Source organism: Rhincodon typus, chromosome 4, assembly GCF_021869965.1.
Source record: "Rhincodon typus isolate 14 chromosome 4, sRhiTyp1.1, whole genome shotgun sequence".
NCBI classification, from domain to species: domain Eukaryota; kingdom Metazoa; phylum Chordata; class Chondrichthyes; order Orectolobiformes; family Rhincodontidae; genus Rhincodon; species Rhincodon typus.
In genome coordinates, this window is record NC_063335.1 from 35598448 (window position 1) to 35618595 (window position 20148).

Genomic DNA, 20148 nt, shown 5'->3' on the forward strand with positions numbered 1-20148 from the left:
CTTCTCTCCCACCTATCCGCTTCTCCCACCTCACTGACCAACCCCCATCCCCACTTCCTACCTACACTCACCTTTACTGGCTTCATCCCCGCCTTCTTGACCTGTCTGTCTTGTCTCCCACCTATCTGCTCCACTATCTACCTGCTATCAATGTCGCCCCCTCTCTATTTATTTCAGAGCCCTCTTCCCCTCCCCCATTTCTGAAGAAGGGTCCCGACCCGAAACATCAGCTTTCCTGCTCCTCTGATGCTGCCTGGCCTGCTGTGTTCCTCCAGCTCCATACCTTGTAATCTCAGACTTCAGCATCAGCAGTTCTTACTATCTCCGCTTAATAATGAGAACTTGCTCCAATAAAGCTTAAAAATAAAATCTTCTTTCTTAAAGTTTTTGAGATGATTTAGTAAAACTACAAAATGAGACGGCTGCTTCCTTTTTCCAGTGGCCATTTGTAGAGATTTTCATCTTTTGGAGGGGGAGAAATATTTTGTTTAAAATAAAGGATGAAATGTCTGGAAGAAGTACATTAAATGGCAAAAAAAGTTCTTAAGTTTAAAAAGTGATGCCAAAGAATAATTATAGGGAAAATAAACTGTTTATTTCATTCTTCTTCTGTTTACCAATGCTGTTAGCAATAGCGTTAATATATTTGCAAATATTTCCTTTGAAATGGGTCCCGAGAACAAACTTTAAATCGGTCAACTGTACTTGGCTTTAACTGATTCCCTTTGTTTTGAGAATTGGAAAAAGATATGTTTTATTGAAAGTGATAAACTGGTAATTTAAACGCTTTATGTTTTTGGGAGTTAACATCAGGCATTTATCCATTCCTCTGTGGCTTCAGTGTATTGTATTGAGTGTGTTGGTTTAGCATTTTAAATAGAAAGTACACATATCATTCATGTGAATGTGATTAAAATAGGGTCATATTGTCAGACTGGAAAAACAAGGAAATGACTCCATTGGGAAACTTCTCTGAAGCAGAGTTTGTGAAAATGTAATATATTAATAAATTGTAACAAACTTCCCCAGAGGTCCAAGATGAACTTGAAGGGATCAAATTTCCACTTTAGTGCCGTCAGCGATTTCATAAACTCATTTTGAAAATTCATTTTAAACTACAGTCTTGATCACTACGTGTACCTGATTTTAGATTATTAATTTAAAGTAATTAAAACTTGCAAGGTTCTGGGATGGCTTGACAGGATAGATGCTGAGAAATGATATTTCTTCTTGTGAGGGAGTCCACCGTCAAGGGGTACAGTTTCAAAATGTGAGGACCCCCATTTGAGGTGCAGAGAAGGAGAAATTTCTTCTTTCAGGGGGTCTTTCAGTGCGTTAGTTCTTGAAGTTCTTTTTCCCCAATGAGTAGTAGTGGCTGGGTCATTAAATATGTTCAAGACAGAGATGGACAAGGATTTAATTGACAAGGGAGTTGTGGGTTATGGGGGCAAGCACTAAAGTGGAGTTAAAGCCACAATCGAATTAATATGTGGAGACAGGCACCTGGTCACAGACTGGACCAGGGAGCATCTCAAGGCTGCTTGCTCACTCTGTTAGTGCACACTTACTTTACGCTTACCTGGATGCTCACGGCATCCCTGCCTTGGCTTGCCTTTTGCCCCCACTAATCCAGAGCTTAAAGGCTCACAGTACTTCTGTCTTGCGCTGCTGTTCAGTGCAGACACAAAGCCTCGCAGATTGTCCTGGTTGTCATCAGCCTAGGGGTGGACACATTAATGTACGGCACCGTGTTATATTAATCTCACTACCTGTGCATGACAAGCACACTACCTGTGCATCAACCATGTGGTCACGTCTCAGAGCCATTCGGGAGTTGTCCTTAGTCAAGTCCAGTGGGGGGCTACTGTCAGTTGGGGGTCCCTGTTCAATCATTCAGTGGTTTCATCCAATATCTGTGCTTGGACACATTCAGGTGTCTGTTTAGGGTAAATACAGTCAGCGTGCTCACCTTGTATGTGTTGAGGAGACAAATGTTGTACGTTCCTTCACCCATCTCAGCTCTTTCTGTCCTATTGTGAAGGGGTAGCAAAAAAGAAAATCCAGTGTGACCAAGGGGAAATCATAGGGCACAATCTTTTGTTCAAATTTAACCCATGGTGAATGCCTTTGATACAATTTGGACCATATTTTTATTGCTGATATTGTTTCCTCCTCACGCAGGGTGATGCTCAGTCGCAAAGTGCCATTCGTGTGATTGCTCAACAAGTGTGTGAGCAGCTCATCCAAAGTGAGTGATTACTGAGAGAGTTTCTCTTGGTGTTTTAATGGCTAATTTGAGTGCTTCTGTTGGAAAAGGGACTATTTGCAATTCTTACCATGGTAAAATAAGCACTTTTTGTGTACTCCTGCCAGAATATATTAGGTAATCCAAATAAGGCAATAGTGTTTCAGAGGACCAGGATTTACGGTTAAATCTCAACAACAATGTGTATTGATAATAGCACCTTTAATGCACCAAAGTAGTAGGATGCATGCTTAAGTCACAATAAGGATTGATGTAGTGCCTTTCATTTATTCACATGACCTCCTTAGACAGTAAGTTGTTAGATTTGCCTGGGGAAAGTGAGTGTCCAGGAATTTGAGTTTAATTTCTAGACAGTGCTGAGAGTGCAACCTGACAGAAAAATCAGAGGGGTGGCTAGAAAAGTTGTCTTTTATGTTTCTTTGAAAGCTCGTATTTATTTAGTATAAAAATCTTGGCATTGGTGAAAAATGGCTGTTTGGCACAGATAGTCAAGCACTATCCAATTGAATAAGGAAATATATCTTTGCTTTGTGATTGTCTGTGAGAAGGTGGGAACCTGAGGAGGAACCTATTGGGTGGCCATCAGGGGAGTATTGGTCTGAGGCTGTGGGTGATCACAAGATGACATCTCCAGGAATACCTCCAACCAGAACTGGGAACAGCAGTTGAAGAAGAGCAAGTGCTTGCTCACAAGTAGAAACTGAATCACTTTGGAGTCCAGGAAATACAGACTTCAAGGCCTACATTTTTTTGTCTACTTCATCCAGATTTTCTTGGCTAGGAATGCAGCTGGCAACAGAGTCTGGGTCCGTGGAATCTCTCTCCTAATCTGTTGTCCTCACTTACTGCTGTTTCCAGTGGGCTGTCATGTGGAAACCTGAGACTGTGTCCAGTATGGTGGATGGAATGGGACTTGCAATGGGTTGAGAGGTGGGTGTGGTCATGCATGCACAAAGACTGAAGACATTGGCTTCACATTTCTCAGTGTTTAACCGTCGGAAGAGACTGGATGACAGCCAGGCAGCCTGACAGACAAAGGCAGTAGAAGGGTTAGGTAGGTGGTAGAGAGGCAGAATTGGGTGTCACCTGCGGAGATTAAGACACCCATTACAACACAGAAGGAGGCCGTTCATCCTACGAAGTCCATGTTGGCAATGTCACCAAGGGATCAGGAATCATAGAATCCCTACAGTGTGGAAGCAGGCCATTTGGCCCTTCGAGTCCAAACCGACCACTCTGAAGAACATCCCACCCAGACCAACTCCCCTACCCTATCCCTGTAATCCTGCATTTCCCATTGCTAATCCGTCTAGCCTACACATCTCTGGACACGATGAGCAATTTAGACTGGCCAATACACCTAATGCACATCTTTGTACTATGGAAGGAAACCGGAACAGACATGGGGAAGATGTACAAACTCCACACAGACAATCACCCGAGGGTGGAATTGAACATGGGTCCCTGGCGCTGTGAGACAGCAGTGTGAATCACTGAGCCACCATGCCGCCTGGAAGAGGAGAGAGCCCACGGATAAATCTTTGAAGACTCTTGAGAAGTAATATTGCGGAGTGAGAAGAGAGCATTGGTGGTGGTATTTCCTATGATGAGACCAATTAATGGTGCACCCAGAAGGGGGCAGTCCTACTGAGCTGGGTCGTGCAGAAAAGGCTTTGGAGCTAGAAGTTTACACAACTGTGTCAAAGGCACTAGAGAGATCTAAGAGGGGATAGTGCAACATGGTCAGTATAGAAATAAATGTGAGGTGAGGCACTTTGGTACGAGTAAGGAAGCCACATACCCCTTAGAAAATAAGAGCCTGAGTCAGTTACAGGAGCATAGGGATCTGGACATCGATTCACAAAACACTACAAGTTAACATAGCCAGGAAAAAGCTAACAAGTTGAAAAGTCAGGCAGTTATACTATGTTTGCATAGAGTAAAGGAAAGCTGGATAAACATGAGGAAGAAAGGAATCGATGGATGGGCAAAATCTCATGTGGAGCATAAAGATCAGTTAGACCACATGTTTTGTTTCTATGTTGTATATTTGTATAAGTTATCTCTCATTTTTTCCCAAATCAATCATTTCTGTCATTTCAGTGGACAAGATTCAGGGTTTCTAAAATATTCAAGCCAATATTATTTTCCCACTAATAGGTCAGACTGTGGAGGGGATCTGTGGGAATGTATTTTGAAATGATGTTGTATTATGCTAGAAGCCAGTGTAACCACTGTATCTGTGGTACTAATATTTGGGAATTCTGATTTCCTTAGGCCACTTGTCAAGGTACGACTCTATTCTCAACCACATTCCCAGCAACTCGGTTCAGGTGCGGGCGTCTCCGGGTCCTCCAGGGGAACCTGGCCGTGATGGTCCTGCAGGTCCTCCAGGAGAGCAAGGATCTCAGGGCAGACCAGGTTTCCCAGGCAACCCTGGTAATCCTGGCAGACCAGGAGAAAGAGGTAAGAATAAAAATATTCTCTCTTAGATTTGTACAGCAAAGGAGGAGGCCATTTGGCCCATCCTGTTTGTGTCAATTCTTTGAAAGAGTTGCCCAACTCATCCTTTGTCCACGGCCCCGCAAATTTTCCCCTATTTATCTAATTCTCTTTTGACAGTCCCTATGTCATCTTCCCGCATTCCTTTCAGGCAGCACATTCCAGATTGTCATAACTTACTGCATTTTAAAAAATTCATTCATGGGTAGCACTGGCAAGGCCAACATTTGTTCCACGTCCATAATTGCCCCTTGGCAAGATGGCTGTGTGCCACTGCAGGCTGTATTATGTGGATGTACTCCCTGTGCTGTCAGGGAGGGAGTTATCAGATTTTGGCCCAGTGACTGTGGAGAAAAGACAATATATTGCAAGTCTGGATGGTGCATGGCTTGGAGGGGAATCTGTGGCCAGTGATGTTCCCATTCTTATGTTGCCTTGTCCTCTGGGAGGTGCTGCTGAAGGAGCCTTGCAGTACATCTTCTGAGTGCAGTTCTCCTGGTCTTCTTTCTGTGGTTCTTTTGTCAATTACCTTGAATCTGTGTTCTCTGGGTATTGACTCTCCTGCCAGTGCAAACAGTTTCTCTTAGTTCATCCCATCAGTACCCTATATGATCTGAAACACTTCTATTAAGTCAACACAAGATCAGTTTTGCTCCAAGGAGAAAGTTCTTCATTGTTTACATAAAGTTCTTTCAGATGTTATGAGCTGTAGATGTTTTATAACAAATTCATAAATTATGGACAAGCTGCACATTGGCTAAAAAGAAATCATTTTGATTTGATTTCCTGAACATGTTGACCCAAATAATAATTTCACTCAATCTTGAGGCAACTTCACATCACAAAGCAAAATGTATATCTGTGATAGAACAACTTCTAGAACCTTGGATAATCACAATCAAAGAACTAAATGCCCAGATGGAAATAGTTTAACTAAATATAGTAGCGCTGTCCTCATTAAAGTAAGGTTGCCATAGTTCTACTGGACCAATGGATTGCTCTATTGATGGAGAGACACAGTTAATAGTGATTACCAGGGACAGGAGCGTCCTTCACAGTAACTTCAGCTGGTTTGGGAACTGAATCCATTCTGTTGCTACCACACTGCAACACAGACTAGCTAGCCAACCAACTGAGCTAACCCTATTTGTAACAACGTATCAACTGTCAGATTGTCTTATATAGTAACAGGCAATTCAGCCCCTCCAGCTATTCTGGAATACAAGACCATTTTTCATTCTTTCATGGGATGTGCTCATCACTGGCAAAATCAGTATTTATTGCTCATCCTTAATTGCCCTTGAACTGAGGAGTTTGTTTGACCACTTTGGAAGGCACACGAAAGTCCATCACATGACTCTTGATCTGGAGTCACATGTTGGTCAAACTAGGTAAGGATGGTTTAAATCTAACATTGATAAATGTCAATTTTCTTTCCTATAGGTCATTTAAGTGAACCAGATGGGTGTTTTTATTGCAATTGATGAATGTAAGCAATTACTGTGACTAGCTCTCAATTCCAGACTTATTAACTAATTGATGTGGTGGCATTTGAACCTATCTGCAGGATATGAGCATGAGCCTTTATGTTATGAGTCTGGTGTCTTTAGCACTATGCCACTATCTCTCCACAGGTATTTTGTGTCCTGAATTCAACCATATACATTGGTTCTTTAAAGCTCCCAGTTAGCAAAAATCTAGCAATCAATTGGGCTTTGCCTACTGCTTTCTGTGGGACAGTGTTTCATACCTTTACCATTCTGTGTTGGAAGAGCTGCTTTCCTTACATCAGTCCCGAATGGCCTTGCTCTGATTTTAAGGTTGTGTGGCCTTGTCTTGGACTCCTGTCCAGTAGCAGAAAAACCTCCTGTGTATGCTAACCATTGCTTTCAACATCCTAAAAAGCTCCAACAATTCACTCCTTTAACTTTCTATGATGCAGGGTCTATAAATCATAGAATCCTACACACTCAGAGTGATCCTTGCTGATAATCTATTCCTTGAAATGTTGCTAACATTGAGGGGAGGCAATAGCCTGTTGACCCAGATCATGTCCCAGGGACCTAGGTACAAATACTGCCATGGTAGATGGTGGAATTTGAATTCCATAAATATCTGGAATTAAGAATCTAATGATGACCATGAATGCATTGCTGATTGTTGTAGGGGAAAGCCCTCTGGTTCTTTAGGGAAGGGAACTGCCATCCTTACCTGATCTGGTCTACATGTGACTCCAGACTGCAACCACAAAAATGTGGTTGATTCTTAGCTGCCCCTTGGGCAATTAGAGATGGGCAATAAATGCTGCCTAGCCAGTGACACCCTCATCGCTGAAGATTCATGTCAGCATTGACTCACTGGTTACATTCTCTTCAAAGTTAACAAAAAAAACTTAATTGAAACAGGTTCATAATCTCAGTTTATAGGGTTTGATATTAATCTGAGGAGATGAGCCGTATCCTGTATAATCTGTTACATGTACAATGGCCTGAGGTTGTTCAAATTGTTGAATTCTTGCAGGTTTACCAGGTTCGAAAGGAGATCGCGGTGTCCCGGGTATTGGCAAACAGGGACCGAGAGGACCACAAGGTTCACCAGGTAAAAGCGCTATTTTCATGCTGCACTATTAAACTGAGTTTTGGGTTCCACAGTACACTACATATTTTATCAGCTCTTATCTCTGAGGCAGAAGGTTCTGGATTCAAGTCACTTGTCAGGAGTCCTGTATTAACAGAGTGCCGTACTGTCAGAGTCACTGTATTTCTGATGACACTGTCCACCATCTCCGGTTTATTTACTTGATCCTGTGGCGTTATTCTGAAGAAGAGCAGAGGAGTTATCCTTAACTACAGAACAGATTATCTGGTTGCACTCTTGGTTTTAACTTTCGTTTATGGTATGTGAGCATCGCTGCTGAGGGCAGCATTTATTTCCTATCCTTAGTTGCCCTCGAGAAGATGGTGGTGTGTTGTCGTCTTAAACTGCTGTGGTGTGGGTGTGTACACTGTGCTATTAGGGAGGGAGTTACAGGATTTTGGCCCAGTGACAGAGGAGGAACAGCAATATGGTTCCAAGTCAGGATGGTGTGCGGTTTAGAGGGGACTGGAAGGTTATGGTGTTCCCAGACATCTGATGCCCTTGTTGATCTAAATGGTTGAGGTCACAGGTTTGGAAGGTGCTGGCCGTGGAGCCTTGTTAGGAGGAGTGAATCATGATGGTGATAGACAGGATGCACCACTCAAAGTACATGATGGTGGCAGGTGAATTCACCACCAAAAGCCCTTAAAATGCCCAGAAAATTTCAATCATGAGGGCAATCAAACAGGGACAAGTCACTCCTATATATGAGAGAGATAGAAACTGTGAGAAGCAATCAGAGATCAGCGGCTATTCAGTGAGGTGAGCTGTGACTGTATTTTGGCCCAGAAGTGGGGCTGGAATAGAGCTTAGCATTGGCTCAGGAAAGTGGTGGGGGTTGAGGATGTAGGGAATCAAAAGTCCAGAGGCTGGAGAATTAGAGGCATTGAGCAGAGTCAGTATCGGCAGAGGGTTGGGCGGACAATCAGGCTTGAATGACAGCTCGATCACAAAAGATGGGGAGGATAGGCAGCGGAGACTTTATGCACTGTGTAATGTCATCCATCAGTAAGCACGTTTGTGGGAGTTTATAATTACTCATTATTCAGTACACTGAGAGAAAAAGGCACACACTTTCTGAACAGGAGGCAATTGCGGGGATATCTGAAGCTTTAAACATTCTTGATGTACAGAGGAACAGAGCACAAAGCTGGATTATCAAAAAATTGTTTGCCTAACTTATAACCGCCATCCTACATTAAATTTTACAATGGTTTTCGGCAGTCCATTTACAAATGATATTTCTCCTAGTTATAGAATAATTTATGGAAAAATCAGAGTTTAATGTTGCATCATTATTAAATAAGGTTTGCATCTATTTATTTGGTGGATGCATCAAAGATAGATTTTTTTAAATGGATGATTTATTTATAACAAAGTAACAAAAAATTAATCATAGATTCCAAGAAAAGAAAGATTTAATGATATATAATGTATGTAGGCAATCCTTGATACTTCTGCTATCTTATCAATGGAAGAAATTCCTCCAAAAATCCACACCAACATGCAAATAATGTTACTTGCTAACTATGTCATGCAATTAGTGAAATTAAAAAAAGAGCCTCTTAAAATCTAAACATAGCACTCGAGAAAAAATCTCATGTACTGTCCTCAGAAAAGTTGATTATTCTGATCCCTGATGAGATGCCAGTCAAACAGGCTTTAGTACTGAACAGTGTTGACCTTATTAGGTATTGGAGCTGCACTCATCAAGGCAAATTGGGAGCATTCCCTCACAGTCCTGATGTGTGTCTTGTAGGTAGCTTTGGGAAATTAGGAGGTGAATTATTTGCTGCAGAATTCCTAGCCTCTAACCTCCCATGGCTTTTATATGGCTAGTCCAGTTCTGTTTCTCGTCAGTGTTAACCCCAGAGCCTTGATAGTGGGAGATTCAGTGATGGTAATATCTTTTGAATATCAGTGGGTGATAGTTAGAGTCCCTCTTCAGTTCTGAAGAGTCATACCTCGCTCTCCTCCCATGTTACCAGACCTGCTGAGTTTCTCCAGCATTTTCCGGTTTTATTTTAAATTCTCTCTTGTTGGACTTAAAAGACAAAGTTGAAGAGGTATGGGGAGAGAATTCCAGAGTTTAGGACCCCAGGTAGCTGGAAGCACAGTTGACAATAGTGAGGTGAAGAAAGACTGAGATGCACAAACCAATTCTTAGCTTGATTGTCACATGAAGATACTTAGATTGGCAAGGTTTTAATAAAAAAAATGACGGGATGTGGGTGTTGTTGGCAAGACCAATATTTGTTGTCCATCCTTATGGTCTTGCACGGAATGGCTTGCTATGTCATTTCTGAGGTCCACCACATTTGTGGATCTGGAGTCCTACCTAGGCCAAACTAGGTAAGGATGGCAGATTTCCTCCCCTAATGGACATCAGAGAACTGCACAGATTCTTACAATAAGTGATGAGAGTTTCATGGTCACCATTACTAAAACTAGCTTTCAATTCTAGATTTTATTCAGTGAATTTAAATTCCACCAGTGGTGGTGATGCAATTTGAACTCCAGCCTGGGTCTCTGAATTACTAGCCCATTAACGTTACCACTACATTACTGTCTCACCCATATCTGAGGTTGTTCATTGAAACCATATGTTAAAATGGAGGGGATGAGAAAAGGAAACTAAACAGAGAAATGAAGGGTAAACAATTCTGATGTTGAGTCTGTGCACAAGTATCCTTCTAATTTGCAGCCTGGTTCACAACTAAAGGGCATAATTTTAAGGCAAGAGTAGAAAGATTTAAAAAGGACCTGAGAAGCAACTTGTTCACACAGAGGGTGGATTGTATGTAGAATGAACTGCCAGAGGAAGTGGTAGATGCAGGTACAGTTACAACATTTAAAAAACATTTGCCCAGGTACATGAATAGGAAAGGTTTAGAGGGAAATGAGCCAAATGCAGGCAAATGGGATGAGTTTAGTTTGAGAAACTTGGTCTGCATGGACGAGTTGGACCGAAGGGTTTATTTCTGTGCTGTATGACTCTGACTGTCACATTCTTTCATCTACTAGGTCCCCCAGGGGAAGGACGAACAGGTAGTCAAGGTGCACCAGGCCTCCCAGGGCGACAAGGTAATACGGGACGTACAGGGGCTAATGGCCCAAGAGGACCGCCTGGCCCACCCGGATACTGTGATCCATCCTCCTGCGCTGGCTACAATGTTGGAGGTATGAGGTCTTACTGAATGAACCTGTCAACCTTTGTGCTAATCCTGTTATTGTGCTACTGTTTGTCTTGTGAAATAGAAAAACCGTCAAAGTTGCTGTTCTGTATTCTCATGCATGCACTCCTTGTTAATGTCAACTTATTTTTGGTCTTGTCTTCAAAAACAATCTATTGTCGTCTTATGTGAGGATTTGTCTGAAGCGTTGCAATACACTTCCAGTCGTTTGTACTTATGTGTCTCCTACTGCTACCAATAGGGCCTAGTTAAACCAATTAAAGTAGACTACACTTGTAAGTATAACACTGGCAGAATGGTTTGGATAGCTCCACAGCCTTGCAATGTTTTGAACCTATCACTGCCTTTACCCTGAACTGGCACTAAAAACAAAATTAGGATTTTTATTATAAACTTACCAATGAGTATGAAGAACTTTTTATGGGTCTACTACAGAAATAGTATGGTTAAAAGCTTGGAGTAGTTGCAGCAAATAATATCAATGCATTCAAGGACGAACTGAGGAATACATGAAGAAGAATGAACATGACGTATTAAAATTGTGAGATGATGTCAAGTGGAAATTTGCTCATGTGGAACACAAACACCAGCATCAACTGGGTGATGTGTTGTATGATCTATGTAATTAGTTCTATGTAACATGCAAAACAAAAAGCAGTGGAAAAATATGGAAATAACTGGGTGGATGAGAAATAAGACAGCATCCGTTAGTGTTTCTCAGACTGGTTTTTAAAAGAATAATAATTCCATAGACCACAATTTTGACTTCTGCTTACTTGTAATTCTGTTTTTACTGAATATTGTGTGTGTTTTCGTTTGTCCTTGTTTTCCCTTCCACCTCAATCCTACTGGTCTGACAATCCTTTGAAGGTCCTGAAGTTTACAATGATTATCGGCTATGAGCTAAGTCTGAGCTCGTTTCTCCAGTGCTCTCTATCACCTAGGGTAGGTGCAGTTCTGGTCAGCTGTTTTGTTCCACCTTGTGTCATCCAGGCTAAGCACATTGAAGCATTAACCATCAATGAACAATCACAACCAGCCTTTTCCCTTCCATTTCAGCTAAGCAGTTGCAGCTTATCCAGAAGCAAATACTTTTGTAATAAGGCAAAACATTCATCCCTCTAACCATTTTGTATGAACTAATCGACCTAACAATGACCTACCTGTTCATGAAACCAAGTTCCTGTCATGTGTCGTCCATTTCATTCATCCATCCTAATGATAAATATATTAAAATTCAGCTTTGTTTATTTAAGAGACACCAAATCTTCTGCCATTAATTACTCTAATCAACCTCCCCAAGAGAGAAAATCCTGTGCATTTCAGGACTATATCATGTTGCATAACATTTGCGAATTGCTTAGGGGTGGTCAAAGATGACATTTACATTTTGAGATAAAAAACTGCACTTCCACCTCAACAAATTCTTCAGGAAATTTTATAATTTAACCAGAAGTTCAGTGACTGCACCAAGTTGTGTCATTTCCGAGTAATGTAAAGCTGCAATTTGCACCAAAAGTTTTAACAATGAAGAGACATTTATATATATATATATATATATAAACGGAAAAAAAAAATTAGACAGTGAAAAGATTTTAACCAGGTCTTATAATTTAGCTCCTATCATCCTGGTACTGGATTCTCTCTGTGCTGTCTGTGTGTGTTCATCTCTGGATGTCTTGTCAGACTGTGCTGATATTTATGACTGGTGTATGTTTTAAATTTACTCATTAGAGTGTACATCAAATATTAAACAGCTTTTTGAATTTACACATGTTCTAATATCCTAATCATATTTAATCTTCTGCCTCTCCTCCTGTGCTAACTGTGGATACTGTTGATGGTGGTGGTGGGTTAAGGTGGATACAATGATCCAACCGATCAAGACATTCCTGTAGTACAATTGCCTCCAAACTCCTACCAAACCTATGGCCCTTATGATGAGCAAGATCCATACATATATCATGGGTCCTACCCCTATCCAAACCCGTATTCCCAACCCTCTTATCCTGAGCTACATGCTGCTCAGCTGGATGAACATTATGAGGATAAGGATACAGACGAATTGGAAGCTGTTGAAGTTCGATCGCCTGGAATCCGACGGTTTGCAAGGAACATATCAAAAAGGAACAGTGCCTCTTCAAGCACAAGGGAGGAGAACCAGTGAAAAAGACTTGTAAATGTAGCATTAAAATTGTGCATACTTGATGTGTTTTACCCCTATCAAATGGCCAATGCAAATGGTGGATTCAGTTCTGTAGATTAAAAGCTGGGACTTCTACAGAAATGAGTTTTTAGTATTGGAACAGTTACCCTAGTAGAGAAGTCAAGCACAAGTAATGAATATAAAATTTATGATGTAGCTTGATTGAAGCATTTGTGCCATTTATTGATTGAATTTTTTTTTTAGAAGTCCACAGCGTCATGATATTTCAGTAGTAAAAACTGGATGGCTCATTTCAAATGACTAGTCTTATGGAAGATTAGTAAAGTGCTACTCTATCAATTCTGTGTTATACGGAGCATAAAACATTGTGTTTTCATTCTGTAAGAGGTCTGTTTGTATTAAATTAATACAATTTGGAATGGTAAAGTCATTTATAATCCACAAAAGCAACCAAATTGGTCAAGAATATGTCACAAAGTCATTAAATAATTATGCACTTAAACTGATTCAAAACCACTGCAATAAATTTCTGCTTGTAGAACACTTATTACAAGTTTCCAGAACAAAAGTTTCCAATAAAATACAGGAGATGTACATTTATGAATGGGAATCTTCACTTGCCACCAAGTGAAGCCATTTAAATGAAGACTTGCAATTTTTTCATGTGCCCATTCCATTGATTAGCTCTTAGTGGAATCTAGCCAGTAATTTATTTGGATGAGATGATCATTGTTCAAATATATGTCAATAAAAGCAAAGAAGTACCAATTTTAAAGAATGTCTGCTGATGTTTCTGCTTTTTATTTGTACACAGTTCTGATATAACCCTTTACCATTAAAGTTTTCTGCTATTAGTTGACAATATAAATATGAAGTACTTAATACAATGAAACAGAATACACCAGTCTCTATGGCCTTTGAGTTGCCAGCTCTTGTTAGATACCCATCTGGAATGTAGGTCATATGATCTCCCATCTCCAATTGTCCCTGCCCTAACCAAGTCCCTACTGTCCAATGTTTGTGCAACTTTTATTTGAATATTGTTGTTCATTAAAGGGAAATTAGTTTCTCTTGACAACCGTATGATTTTCTTGGGTTAAAATCCATATTTCTCAAACCCTGGGATAATCCTGGGGCATTGGAACTCTGATGCTCCAACATCTGGAATTTTCAAACAAATTAAGTTCCTTGCGGCATATCACCTTGTTCTATATAATTGGTCGCTTCAGCCTTTGTGAAATTCTTTCTTTCCTTCATAAATCTCTTGGTGCTTGGCAAGGTAGATGTTGAGTTCAAGAGTACTGAAGAGATGCAGTCAGAATATAGGGAGTGCACTTTTACAAACCCAATATTCTGCGATGAAGGGCCATGACAAATGCACCATTAAAAGCATGACCAAACCTGGTGGCTAATGTAGTTCCATTAAAACCTCTTCCATAGGCCAGAATGGCTATCTAAATCACCGGGTCTTCCTTCTTGCAAAGTAAAGCAGTTCCTTGTAAATGTGGACTTGAAATTTCTTCCCTCAGATAGTTGAATGGAACTTTACCATTTTAGTTCCTTTGGTCCCACCATTCTTAGAAGAACCAGTAAGCTAGTGGTGATAGGTTTGGCATCACCGAACATAAGATTGGTATCATGAAAAAAAGTGCTGAGGGGTGGCCTAATAGAGGTCATTAAAACGGTTAAAAACTTCAATAAAGTAGACAGTGGTTCATCAATGTAAGTTGATCACCAAGAAATCAAACTGGGAACTCAGGAAATATCTTTACACAGAGAATGGATAACTTGTTGCCAGAGGGAGTAATTGAGGCAAACAGTTCATGTGCCTTTCAGTACAAATTAGAGAGGTAGGCAAATAGACTACGAAGATAGGCTGATAAAGTCAGGAAAGGCATAGACCAGTTGACCACATTCCTGTGTTGTAATTTTGAAGTGCTGCTGTCCCAAATTAGGGTCATGTTAATCAAAAGGACCCACAAACAGAATTGTGATAATGAAGAGATAATCTGCTTTTAGGGATGGTGATTGAGGGATAAATACCTGCCAGGGCATTAGAGAGAATGCTCTTGTTCTTTGAAAGAGTGCCATGGGATGAATAGTTATTGAATAGAACAGAGGTTGCAAAGGGATATAGATAGGTTAAGTGAGTGGGCAAAAAAAAACAAATGAGGTAGTGTAATATGTGGGAAAATCTAAGGTTGTCCGTGTTGACAGAAAAGAATATTATTTAAATGGAGGGAGTCTACATAAATTTGTGCTAAGAAGGGAGTTGGGTGTCATGTTAAATGAATCAAAAATCTAGCATGCAGGTACAGCAAGTGATTAGGATGGCAAATGGAATGGTGGCCTTTATTGCATGGAGAAATTAATGTAGGAATATTCTGCTACAGATACACAGAGCTGTAGTGAGATTGCATCTGGGGTTTTCCACTGTGTACAGTTTAGGTCTCCTTACTTAAAGGATGTAATTGCATTGGAACAGTCTGGAGAACGTTCACTTGACTGATTCCTAAAATGAAGGGGTTGTCTAATATCACCAGATTGAGTAGTTAGACCTATTCACATTGGAGTGTAGAAGATGAAAAGGCAGTTTATTGAAACATATGATTCTGAGTGGATTTGACAGCGTAGATGTTGAGAGAATGTTGACCCTTGATAAGGGCATTTAGAATTAAGAGCACTGTTTAAAAATTGTGTCTAATATTTAAGAAAGATGAGTAGCAATTTCTTTTCTCTAACATTTGTTAAACTTGGAAATTCTTTACACCAGATAGTACTGGAGGCTGGGCCATTAAAAATATTCAAGGCTGAGTTGTATGCATTTTTGATTGACAAGGGGGTTGAGGGTTGTGGGGCAGGCAAGAAAAGCCACAATCAGATCAGCCATGACCTTATGGAATGGCCTATTACAAATGTTTATGAATAAGATCTACTTGAGAGTATTGTTTTAGTGGCACATCCAAAAGATATTGCGTCTAAGTGTTAGTTGCAGAATAAACGTTGCATTAGGATACCTATGAATCCTAAAGTATTGCATACTGGTTCTTAAATACCATGGGAATCTTGCATATTTCTCTTAAATGTAGGTCACAAGTTTTGTTTTTCTGGGTTTTCTTTGCTGATTACAGATTGTATCCCCATATGCAGTGTGGCTGGATAGGTTACAGTGTAGACATGTCTGGCCGGATTTATTCATTGAAATAAAAGCCATCGCTATCAGATTTCAAATGAAATAACTGTGAACTTCAGTTCCAAAATGGACATACCTTGGCCAGCAAAAACATTCTGAATGGCATTTTCAAATGATGTGCACATCTGCAGACAGTAAGGGCTGCAGATGCTGGAAGCTAGAGTCAATAAATGTGGAGCTGGAATAGCACAGCAGGTCAGACAGCATCCGAGGAGCAGGGAAGTCAATGTTTCAGGCCGAAACCCTTCGTCAGGACTGCACATCTGGTTGTGTTCACTACCAACAACCATTGAATAGGGATCAAATAAGTCTGTCTTCTGCAAAGTGCCTTCAAGAATCTTACAGCTGGAACATTCGAGCTTTGTCTCTGATTGGCATCTCTAAATGTGCAAACAATTAAATAAAATGGGAAAGGCTGTGGATGTCTTCTGTTCACATATACAGTGTATCAGCTGCTCTCACAACCACTTGACGACAGCTTAAAAAAAATTCAAACAATCCATTGTAATTGTAGTTTAATGGAGAGGTAACTAATACTATTTCTGTCACCTGCAAATCAACCCCCTAAAGTCTAGAATCTTAGGTTCAGATGTGTCATTTTGACTTCCTCTGCTAAGGTATTGGGAGTGACAAAAATATCTTGGTAACGTGAAATGATACAAAACAGTGCAATGTGGGTTTCTAACTCTTTATATTAATCTTAGTTTGGAACCTTGGCACACTGTGAACTGGAAATGTCTCATTGAATGATCGGTTTATGACAACAATAAGTCTAATTTATTATTTTGCTCATGTAAGGAAACTGAGCAAATGCAACCATTGAGCGTGAACAAAGCTAGCATTGAACATGTTGGACATTTTTAGGCAAACTTCTGGACTCTTGCGCATTAAAGCCTAGTAATGTGCCAAATTAAAAGTCAAAAGTTGACTAATTGCATGAAAAACAATTTAAAAATTGCTAATGCTGACATTGAGTGAATTTTCAGACTAGACATGACAATATTAATGTCTTTCATACCATTCATTACTGAGTAATGTGGATTGCAAAATTCAAACACAGTCTCCTGATCAAAGTTCTTGAGCACAAAATATTCTGCTGAAACTTTACAAATGCCATTAGTAATTGGTGCCAAACAGAAATGTTAATAAAAGGAACAGAATAGAATAGAATATTCTTTATTGAATTGATGCGAAAAGCATTCTAATGCATCTTTCGGATCTCATCATAACTACAAATAAATACAGCTTGGAATTTGGTGAAGAAACATGTTCATGTGTTAAAATAGGTTTTTGTGCAGCCTATTTAAATTGATTCAGATTTTTTCATTCAGCTATTTTCTTCAATGGAAACCCTAAGATTATTTCCTGTTTAATGGCAGAATCTGAAGCACAATTTGTAAATTGTTAATAACAATGATAACTGGTTTTTAAAAATAAGTTTGATTTTCTTCGCTCCCGATCTACCAACTCCATTCATTTCCCTGGCTAAAGTCTGAGATTAGACCATTCTGTTTGCGACCTTAGTGTCACATTCATCCTGAGATGAGCATGATTCATGCCATCATTAAGACCGCCTACTTCTACCTCGTCCAAGTTCACCCGTCTCAGCTTATCTGCTGAAACCATCATTCATATCTTCATTACCTCCAGATTCGACTATACTAGCAAACGCCTGGGTGATCTTCCACGTTCTCCATTCCATAAAATTGTGGTTATCCAAAACTCTGTCACCTGTGTCTTAACTCACACCCTTGCGCTTGCTGACCTATATAGGCTTTAGTCCAAGCAATATCTTGGTTTTAAAATTTTCAACCTTAGTTTCAAATCCCTCCAGACATACTCCTCCCTATTTCTGTAATCTCCTCCGGCCTCACACCTCTCTAGGATATCTGTGCTCCTCTAAGTCTGACATCCCCAATTTTAATTACTCTGCCACACTGGCCGTGCCTTCAATTGCCTAAACCTCAAGCTCCCTGCACCTCTCCCACTTGGGTTTCCCATTTTACAACACTCCTTAAAACCTAGTTCTTTAACCATGCTTTTGGTCATCTGACCTAATCTTTCCTCGGTGGATCAGCATTTGTTTCATAGTACAGCTGTGAGCACCTTCAGTCAATTCATTGTATTAAATGTACTGTTTAAATACGTTGCTTTGTAAAGTACTAGAAAATCAAACCTTTGAGGAAAATTGGTACTTTCCAAAGCCACAAACAAATTAAATAAATTGAGATATTAGGTCTATGTATTTTTAAGATTTTTCTCTCAGTTACACTCAAGGTTCCTCTGCACAAAACAGAGATGCTTCAAGCAATATGTCCTGGGTTGCAAACTTTACTACTCTTGCAACTGATGATGTTATGACTCATGCACTGTGAAGAAGCAAACAGAGTTCTGTGTAGTTTTGCCTTCCTGCATGTTCTGGAGTGCCAAGACTGTAAGCACTTCATTCTTTATGTGGTTACCCAAGGCAGAGGAGAAAGCTCTTCTACGCAGTGAAGTTGACCATTAGGCTTAAAAAGAAATGTGAAATCATCAGTTTGCCGTTCCACTCAATTGAAGCTATCAAGCTCAAAATATAAAACAGCTTGTGGAATTATCAAAGTACCATAATTATCGAATCAATATAAGTCCATTCACAATATTAAAAATATCAGGGTACAATCATATTGCTGTTTGTGGGAGTTTGCTGTGTGTAAATTGGCTGCTCTGTTTCCCAAACTACTACAGTGATTACACTTCAAAAGTACTTAATGGCTGTAAAGCACTTTGGAATGGCTGCTGTTTGTGAAAGGCCCCATATAACTGCAAATATATGATAAAGTCTATTCACAATGGTGTCTTTTTAACTGCCTCACCATATATAAATAAATACATATATAAAATGGGTGATTTGGGGAGTAAGAAAACAAAGAAAGGGCACTACTGGGGCCCTAAAGAGAAAAAGAAATAAATGCAGGTCTTCTTTCTTTACAAAGTTACATTATATGAAACTTAAACAAAACGCAATAAATTTATTTGTTTCCAGTTGTCTTGATACTTTACTGTCATTATAATAGTTAAGCTAATGGATTTTGCTGTCGCTTATGCATAAATGCATATTTTGACTTGGGACGCCTTGCTACCCATTATGCTACTCTGCTGTTAGTGTCACAAAAACAGCATCTTTGTGTCTGTCACAACTTACATGCATCGAATGGTGTGAAGTTGCATTATTTGGCATGATGGATATGGTCTACTTGTGAAATGTTGTCCATTTCAGTCCACTTTTGAAGATGTTATATTTATTACCATCTGTTAACCTCTGTGAAACTGAAAATTAACTATTCTGTATTGAATCTTTCCTTCAGGTTTTAATTGCATGGGATTTTTTTTAAAAGGAAAATTAGAAAAAAATCAATTTGTTTGTCTGCCTTTTTCTCACTGTCGCTCCAATCTTTATTTCTTTCTCTATTCCTCTGATTTGACAATGAACCCATCAGCTTTAATTTACACTTCAGTTGTTGCAATGAATTTTACTTTCACAATCTTTCATTTGAATGGTTGAGGAGATGCACATTTGCTTTCCCTGTTCACTCTGGTCCATGATGCCCAGTTTTCCTCACTTGTAAGTTTGCACTGCCAGCAACCTAAATATGGAAGATTCATCTAAAGAATAGCAGACAGTTAATGCCCTGCTGCAGCAAAATTATGATTGCTAACATAGCAAATTTTTCAAATGATTGGAAAATTCAAGATAGAGTTTATGGTTTCAAAAAGAAAAATGATTTAAAACACATGTTTCATACTTTTAGCCACTGTTCTATGGAATAAATCCATGTTATTTGACTCCAAAGACAGTAAGACTAGATGACATAGAGATGTAGATCATTCACCCACCAAGTCTGTCCTAATTCAATGAGATTTGATAATCCTCAACTCCATTTTCCTTTTTCCTTGATTCCAATACTGATTAAGTATATTCAAGTTAGATTTTTAATGATCTAGCCTTAACATTCTACAGATTCTCTACCCTCTGAGAAAAGAAATTCCTTCTCATCTCCGTTTTAAATGTGCAACACCTTATTCTGAGATTATGCCCTCTGGTCCTAGTTTCACCGACACTACTGCTCTTTTTGGGTCTTGGTTTAATATTGAATCCTAAAAAAAAATTTCATCTCCAACAAGGAAGCATTCCTTCTGTATGCACCGG

The 20148-nt window shown here is 39.7% G+C and overlaps 1 protein-coding gene across 4 annotated transcripts in view; it reads left to right on the forward strand.

The window, feature by feature from the left end:
• Positions 1-13541, forward strand: part of col14a1a (collagen, type XIV, alpha 1a) — a 202633-nt gene extending 189092 nt beyond the window's left edge. For 3 of the 4 annotated variants that reach the window (XM_048595780.1, XM_048595781.1, XM_048595783.1), the window contains 5 exons: positions 2182-2248; positions 4544-4732; positions 7289-7366; positions 10430-10585; positions 12459-13541. In XM_048595780.1, the coding sequence (XP_048451737.1) occupies positions 2182-2248; positions 4544-4732; positions 7289-7366; positions 10430-10585; positions 12459-12766 (798 nt within the window). In that variant the 3' untranslated portion in view covers positions 12767-13541. Of the gene's footprint in view, positions 1-2181; positions 2249-4543; positions 4733-7288; positions 7367-10429; positions 10586-11469; positions 11545-12458 lie in introns of all 4 variants that reach the window. The other variant, XM_048595782.1, reaches the window with a different exon arrangement.
• Positions 13542-20148: the final 6607 nt, after the last annotated feature.